The sequence below is a fragment of the Anomaloglossus baeobatrachus genome, chromosome 4, assembly GCF_048569485.1.
Source record: "Anomaloglossus baeobatrachus isolate aAnoBae1 chromosome 4, aAnoBae1.hap1, whole genome shotgun sequence".
Classification (NCBI taxonomy): domain Eukaryota; kingdom Metazoa; phylum Chordata; class Amphibia; order Anura; family Aromobatidae; genus Anomaloglossus; species Anomaloglossus baeobatrachus.
The window spans coordinates 28168933-28177607 of NC_134356.1; the positions used below are offsets into that span (position 1 = coordinate 28168933).

The 8675-nt window shown below is 44.6% G+C and overlaps 1 protein-coding gene across 1 annotated transcript; it reads left to right on the top strand.

Annotated features, from left to right (window-relative positions):
• The first annotated feature begins 619 nt into the window (after positions 1 to 619).
• LOC142303063 (E3 ubiquitin/ISG15 ligase TRIM25-like) lies at positions 620 to 4915 on the top strand. The gene has a single exon (XM_075344156.1). The coding sequence runs from the start codon at positions 839 to 841 to the stop codon at positions 2432 to 2434; it is 1596 nt and encodes a 531-aa protein (XP_075200271.1). The 5' UTR covers positions 620 to 838; the 3' UTR covers positions 2435 to 4915.
• Positions 4916 to 8675: the final 3760 nt, after the last annotated feature.

Here is an 8675-nt window from a genome sequence, read left to right on the forward strand (position 1 = left end):
TTCTTTTTTGCAATATTTGTGCGCTTGAAATTTTTTTTGCCATATTCCAGTACACTATATGGTAGAACTCATGATTTCAGTTAAAAATACAACTTGTCCTGCAAAAAACAAGCCCTCATATGGCAAGATTGACTGAAAAATTAAAAGGTTACGGCTCTCGGAAGAAGAGGAGGAAAAAACCCCCAATAAGTATGAAAAACGGAAAATCGCCTGTGGATGAAGGGGTTAAAACTTGAGAAAAGGCTTAGCAGCACTTGCGATTTGCTGTGAATCAATGCGCAGCACATCAAATTTTTGAAGAAATTTGTCAAAGCTGGAAATTGTAAATGACCAGATTAAATACCCTAAAACAAATCCCCCCAGAATGGAAGAATTGCTCTATCCCATTAACAGCAAATAACCCCTCTTATGGCTATCTTGTTTGAAAAATTAAAAAGTTAAAAGCTTTTGAAAGAAAAAAATGCTCCACTAAAGAGTTAAATTAATGGATGAATCACTACTCTGGTGGTTGATGATAGACTGTATGGGCTCCTTACAGGTATGATGTAATTTCTGTCACGTAATAGGGGTGTGTTAAAAATGCAGCCTGACATTTCCAGATGGAATAATCATTATTCGTATCTGTCCACATGGTCATGGAGTTATTTGTAATAGAAGCAGGGGTCTGTGGATAAGACCCCCAGGAGAGGAGGTACATAATTTCTGTGGACGGGAGGAAACATCACCACTCCCACCAACCAAGCCGGTCACACCCACTAACCTGGTAGGAGCCCATACATTCTAGGCTAAACCATACTCTGGTGTGTTGCAGTTTCCTTTCTTCCTCCTTCCGTCAGCCATGGCGTCTGCTGATCTGAGAGATGAGCTGCTCTGCTCCATCTGTTCATCTATTTTTAAGGATCCTGTAATGCTGAGATGTGGACACAACTTCTGCCGGGTCTGTATTGATCGTGTGCTGGTTACACAGGACGGGTCTGGAGTTTATTCCTGTCCTGAATGCAGAGAAGATTTTCATGAGCGGCCGGCGCTGATGAGGAACATAAATCTTTATAATGTAGCAGAACAATTTGTGGTTATTAAGCAAGAACAAGAGGAGATCACCGGGATCTACTGCACTTACTGTGTGGACTCTCCTGTACCTGCTGTTAGATCTTGTCTGCTGTGTGAGGCTTCTCTGTGTGAGAAACACCTGAGGGTTCACAGCAAATCACCAGAACACGTCTTATCTGATCCCAGCATGTCTCTGGAGAAACGGATATGTTCTGTCCATAAGAAGATCCTGGAATATTACTGCACTAAGGACGCTGCTTGTCTCTGTGTGTCCTGCACTTTGGCTGGAGAACATCGGGGACACCGGGTGGAAACGCTGAGTGAAGCCTCAGAGAAGAAGAAGAAGAAACTGAGAAATGTTCTCCAGAAACTGATCACAAAGAAAGAGGAGACTGAGGAAAGAGTCCAGAGTCTGGAGAAGCGCTGGAGAAAAGATCAAGAAAAACCTGCTATAGAAGCCGAGAGAGTCACTGCCCTGTGTACCGACATCAGGAGACGGGTGGACGACCTACAGAAGAAGGTCCTGAGTGAGATCTCCAGGCAAGAAAAGGAAGAGTCACTGTCACTGCCTGCTCTGATCCATCAGCTGGAAATTAAGAAGAACGAGTTGTCCTGGAAGATGAGGCACATTGAGAGGCTGTGTAACATGACTGATCCACTGGCCATCTTACAGGAACCAGACTTGTGTGATCCTAAAAAGGAGGAAGATGATGAGGACACAGGGAGACGTGATAAACAGCTCCATGATGAATATGACCTGGATGTGGCTGTGATCTCACACACATTACATACATTACGTGAGGTAATAACAGTTGTAAGGAGGGGGATCTATGTGGAGGATCGTGCAGACATATTACTCGATGTAAACACAGCTGGTAATTATATAATTATATCAGACGACCTGAAAACTGCAACCTGGATACAAAGGAATCAGCATCGTCCAGAAACAGCAGATAGATTCCAGTGTAATCAGGTGATAAGCAGGAGGGCATTTACCTCAGGACAACATTACTGGGATGTGAAGAGTAGAAGATTAGGGAATTGGAGGGTGGGGATGTGTTATCCCAGTATAGACAGGAGGGGAGGTCAGTCATACATTGGAAATAATAACAAGTCGTGGGGTCTGTTGAGGTGTAATGATCAGTATTCAGTGATACATAACAGTAAGGAGATCCGGTTACCTCACAGTGTCTCCAGTGATAAGTACCGGATATGTCTGGATTATGAGGCCGGGCAGCTGTCCTTTTATGAGCTGTGTGACCCCATGAGACATTTACACACCTTCATTGCCTTCTTCTCCGAGCCCCTTTATGTTGCATTATGTGTAAATAACATAGTAGCTGGAGTTAATATAGAAGCTAGTGTGCTGAAAATCTGCCCCTAAATAACAATTGTGGTAAGAAATTTGCCGAGACCGTTGACTTTTCATGGAATAAACATTCAACAAAACAGATGATGTGATTTGTGGAATCTAATCTGGTAAATTCTCCAGGATAGAGATGAGCAAACCCAGTGTTCGTAGATTGCACCGAACATGGACTTTACAAAAAAAAAAATCAGTGTTCGGAGTTCGGGGGCTTTACGTTTGCAAACCACTCGATCAAGCATCGCTGTGCTCGGTGCTCGGACCAGCGAGAGCCTCTTACTGAATTGAACTTTATTTAAAGTCCAGCTGAACCCACCGAACTCTAACTTCAGCAGGTCCGCTCATCTCTACCCCAGGATTATTACCGTTAATTTTAGTGGGAAGATTCACTTCATTGTAAAATTATCCCAATATCTAATAGGTGTAATAATAATATCAAATAATAATAATATCAAATACCTTCAATTAGAAATGTAGTATAGTTCTGATATAGTTATTTTACCTCATGTGCAGAGCATTGCAGCTTAGGTACTCATGGTTACGTCCACTCATAGTGACAGTCAGTTAGTTGCTCGTGGTCGTAACCATAGATATCTAATCTAAAATGCCCTGTACATGAGGTAAGAGACTTGGTTATATCAGGAGTATACTACATTTCTAATTGGATATATTTGCGAATAGTATTATTACACCTACCAATGAGCCAGATTCCTCAAGACAAGAGTTATTTTACATCATTAATCATGAGGGAGTGTGCAGGAGTCAGTTTCTCTTGAATTACAAGAAACGCTGCCACTAGTCAGGAGTGTGACAAGCGGGGGTTGCCACGTTCCCTCATCCTGCCCAGCTCGGACCACTTTGTCAGAGCTGGCTTGAGACCGCCAAAACTCACAAATCTTTAGTGCAGCCTCACATCCCAAATTTGTGTGACTTTCTTTTAGTTAGAAGGGTTTTTTGTCTGAATTCTGGTATAAAGCTTTCAGGACTCAGACATAATCTTTTGTTTTAATTTCTTGGGACAGTGTGGAGATCAAAAAATGGAAATTCTGGAGACTTTGTATTTTTTTTTATGACATTCACTGTACAGGTTATATTTTGATAGACTGGACTTGGCAGACGTGGCTATACGGAATATTTAATTTTTTTAATTTTTTTTTATGTTCAATTGGGGTATTGTGTAATGATTAAAAGGAACCTATCACCAGGTTTTATGAGCTGCGGCCACCACCAGTGAGCTCTAATGTAAAGCATTCCAGAATACTGTATATAAGAGCCCGGGCTGCTCTGCAGAAAAAACACCTTTTATAATAATCACTTAGGGGGTGGTCTGGACCGGTGGTGTCGCTGATCTCGATCCGGCTCTTTCTTCTTTTGCGGTCGCCATCCTCCTGCCCAGCCCCGTGTGCATGACGTGTCCTGCGTCATTCACAGAGAGGCCTCACTTTGATCTACCCTGCTGAGGGCAGATCAAAGTATTGTAGTGCGTATGCACGGGCGGTCTTTGACCTTTTCTCGCGCCTGCACATTACAGTACTTTGCATTGCCCTCAGCCGGGCAGATCAAATTGTGCCTGCGCAGGAGTGAAATGGAGGCCTCTCTGAATGAAGCAGGTCACATCATGCACACGGGGCTGGGCAGGAGGACAGAGATCGCAAGAAGAGAGAAGACAGACCAAGACTAGCGACACCCATCAGACCGGACTACCCCCTAGGCGAGTATTATAAAGGTGTTTTTTACATTTTACAGAGCAGCCTGGGCTCTAATATACAGCATTCTGGAATACTGTATATAAGGGCTCACTGGTGGTGACTGCAGATAATAAGGGAAAATCCTGGTGATAGGTTCCCTAAAAGAAAAAATTATAGTTCCTTTCAGTCCGCAAAGGCAACATGATCTTGTAGTCGTTTGATTGCTTGTACTATATAGTGCATCTCAGTAATGGAGTATTTAGTCAAACTGAAAATCTCAGTGATTGCCCTTGGCTGCCATATTAAGTCATCTATTGTATGATTGCAATGAGAAGGGCCTGATGGGAGAACCAAGCCATTTAAATGCTGCTGTAAGAGATTGATAGCAGCATCTAAATGGTTAACAGCAAAGAGCAGAGCTAGCTCCAGTTGCTGCTGATACTGATAGATGTCAGCTTTATAATATTGTAGGCAACTGCTCTGTATCGAGTGGACTCAGCTTTTGAACTTGCCCCACACACCCACACCCAGTATGTGCTACAAATGTATGACATGTCATAAAGGGGTTAAAATCTCACTCATGTTTAAAAATCCCTTTCTTAGTTGTATCTTTTCCTTGGCACACCTACTGACAACTAACATTAAAAAAAAACAAAACATTAAAAAATTGTCACATAGTTTAATGAAAAGTGGCCAGTTTGTTGATTGCATGTCTCATGTTGATTATTTCTTAGTGATTTGTGTTTTTCTTCCCCTTGTAATCTTTACACCGAAAACTTTAGTACCTAATGTAACTTACTAAAATAATAAAATGACATTTCTTTTACTAATACTCTATCATTGTTGTTTTTTTTCAGATATAGTAGGGGTCTAAGGTATATTTTTTGGAGGCCAAAAGTAGCCATCCCAACCGGGTCCCTGAAAATAAAGGAAGACCTCCCAGACTCACATAAGGTTCAGTTAGCTAAGTTCCCTTTTGCCGTAGAACATGTCTGGAGCTTCCCAGAAACTGGATGTTCTAAAGGTTTCTTATTTTGGTGAGACAGGGAACAGGGTGTGGAGTGACAAGGGAATGATGTGGACTTTACAATGAGAAGTGATTTTCGGTCCGCTCAGCAAACACTGCAGTGATCCGGCTAATCACAGCTCGCAGGGCAGGACTGAAGTGGCACCAAGAAAAGCAGAAGACGGCAGTTGGTAAATATTCTACTACAGCAAGGGAACTAAAGGGTGCTTTACGCGCTGCAACATCACTAACGATATATAGTTGGGGTCCCGTCGTTAGTGAAGCACATCCGGCGCCGCTAGCGACTTCGCAGCGTGACACCAAGGAGCGACAATCAATGATTGCAAAAACGTCAAAAATCGTTGATCGTTAACACGTCACTCCTTTGCTTAATATCGTTGCTGCGGCAGGTACAATGTTGTTCGTCGTTCCTACGGCATCACACATCACTGTGTGTGACACCGCAGGAACGACGAACATCTCCTTACCTGTGTCCACCGGAGAAGGAAGGAGGTGGGCGGGATCTTCCGTCCCCTCATCTCCGCACCTCCGCTTCTATTGGACGGCTGCCGTGTGACGTCGCTGTAACACCGCACGGACCGCCCCCTTAGAAAGGAGGCGGTTCGCCAGCAACAGTGACGTCGCTAGGCAGGTAAGTGTGTGTGACGGGTGTTAGCAATGTTGTGCGCCACGGGCAGTGATTTGCCCGTGTTGCACAACCGACGGGGGCGGGTATGCTCGCTAGCGATACCGATATCGCAGCGTGTAAAGTGCCCTTAAGTACTTCTCACATAGCGAGATTGCTAGCGAGATCGCTGTTGAGTCAAAGGTTTTGTGACATATCAGCGACCTCAATAGCGATCTCGCTGTGTGTGACACTAAGCAGCGACCTGGCCCCTGTTGTGAAATCGCTGATTGTTACACACTGTTCTGGTTCATTTTTTTTTTGGTCGTCGGGCTCCCGCAGGGCAGCACGCATCGGTGTGTTTGACACCTTACCCAACGACCTCATTTGCAACTCACGTAGGTGTGCATCTTCGTTGTTTTCTGCGCCCTCTCTGTTTCGATTGGTGATTGCTACTGCGTTCGGATGGGCCGCTTCCATCCTCTGTTCTGGCTTGTAGATCGCAGTACATTTCAGAGGGCTGAATTCACTTGTCCCGGACCGCTTGTAGCAGCAGATCGTAATACAGTCTATTCTGCATCGGGACTGTAGGATGGACAAGGATGGAGAAGGATGGAAGCGCTATTATGTTGCCTTCTCTAAAGGCAAGGCCGCCTAGTCACAACACAGTTACGACCACCAATCGGAGCAGAGGGGGCGCAGAAAAGGCAATGTAGATGCACGCCTATGTTACGATTATCAAGATTTGAATCGTGCTATGTGACAGGGTCCCAGCGACCGCCGTATCGTTGCTGCGTCGTTGGGACGATCTGACTTTTTTGACAGCTCACTAGCAACCCTGTAGTGATGTACCAGCGATCCTGACCAGGTCGTATCGTGGTCGGAATCGCTGGTACGTCGTTTAGTGTGACGGTACTCTTACATTAGTGATACCATTCCAGAGGTGAATTACAATAAAAAACTAGAGTGGTGCTTTATGGTTGTTGTCTTTAAAGGAATTTCTGCAGATATATTTTAAGATGCACACGATTGTCCTTGGCACATTGCACTTTTCATGTAGAACATACTGTTTAGGATCAGGCTGGTTTCAAACGTCCGTGTTTAATCAGGTACAAGCCACACGCATGGTTATGGTCAGTCTGTAACCAACGAGGTAATACAACATTCACGCCTGACTGGTCACATGGCTATGACATCATGGCAGGTCCTGTAAGTCAGTGCTAGTTACCAAGAGGGCACAGCAATGATCGGACGTGAAAGCAGAAGCGGCCAGGAGACAGAGTCTGCAGGACGTGTCACGGGACTTGTAAGTATAATGACAATGTTTATTATTAACTATATTCTTTATTTTACAGCCCCCGCCCCATTCCATAACTGTAACGCTCAAGTTCGGTGTTCGAATGCAAGTTCGTATTATCTCAGAACCCGAACTTGATCTTTACAAAACGTTCAGGCCAGTCTCCCAAACGCGAACATCGGGGGAGTTCGCCCATCACTATACATAAGCCCTGTGGCATTTGGAAGATCAGCTATTGTCCTTGAGATAGACATCAAGTCTCCACAGCCCAAATGAATTGTAAACTTGTCCTTAAGGTACTGTCACACATAACGAGATCGCTAGCGAGATCGCAGCTGAGTCACCATTTGGTGACGCAGTAGCGATCCCGTTAGCGATCTCGTTATGTGTGACACTTACCAGCGATCAGGCCCCTGCTGTGAGATCGCTAGTCGTTGCTGAATGGTCCAGGTCATTTTCTTCAAAGGCGATGTCCTGCTGGGCAGGACACATCGCTGTGTTAGACACTGTGTGACAGGGTCACAGTGACTGCTGAGATTGTTATACAGGTCACTACTGCGACCTGTATTGTTCCTGCATCGCTGGTAAGATCTGACTGTGTGACATCTCACCTGCGACCTCCCAGCGACTTACCTGCGATCCCTATCAGGTCGCATCGTTTTCGGGATCGCTGGTAAGTCGTTGTGTGTGACTGGGCCTTTAGGCCTTGTGATATAAAGACCTTGCCTATAACACCATGACCCATCAACAGGTTTGTCAAGACTCTTGATCCTTTAACCCATTCTGGACTTTAGAGAGCCACCTTCAGGAGATCATTGACATCAGCAACCATGTACATGTTCCTGGACAGATCAAAGACTGTGACATGATTGGATGGTACTATTATGTGGAGGTGTTACAGGGATGGGCACTGTATGGGCCATGTTTGACTGTGTGGCTGATATAAAGGTAGCATACCAAGCTAGTCAGTCTCCCCACTTCCTATATTCCACCAACCTCTCCTATTACATTTTCCCTTTCATTGTACCATTTTCCCTTAATTAGGTTTCCCTTATGTATGTCACTGTAAAAACCCTATTTGCATATCTCCCACTTTTGAAGAAAGGAAAGAGGGACAAACTCTGTGGCGCGCTGCATGCCTCAACACATTTTGACCACGTCCCTAGCCATACCCATTTGGCTGTAAGGATCATTCAGCAGATGCCCTGGACTGTTCATTCATAGTCATAGCAGCCAGAATTTTCTCATATTTATGTGTCACTATATGATACGTTGCTTATTTGTGCCTATAAAGCCATGTTCACACGTTGCATAAATTCTGTGTTTTTTGTTTGTGCACCAAACTATACAATAACAATCTTCTCTGGTTATTCCAGTTTTGCTGCATTTTTTTTATGCCTTTTCTCCATTATTTAACCTCATAACGACGGCCGTACGACTTAAAGCGGCGGCAAAACAGGGTACTTATTCTGTTCCGCCGCTTTAAAGCGTCGGTCCGAAAAAACCCTGTAGCGCCCCCCAGCGACCGAAAATCTCGGGGGTTTCAGCTACCGGGGGTAGCTGAGACTCCCCAGATTATGAATCGGGGTGTTTTTTTCGGACCCCGATAATGTGATCGCGGGTATACACCGTATACCGACGAT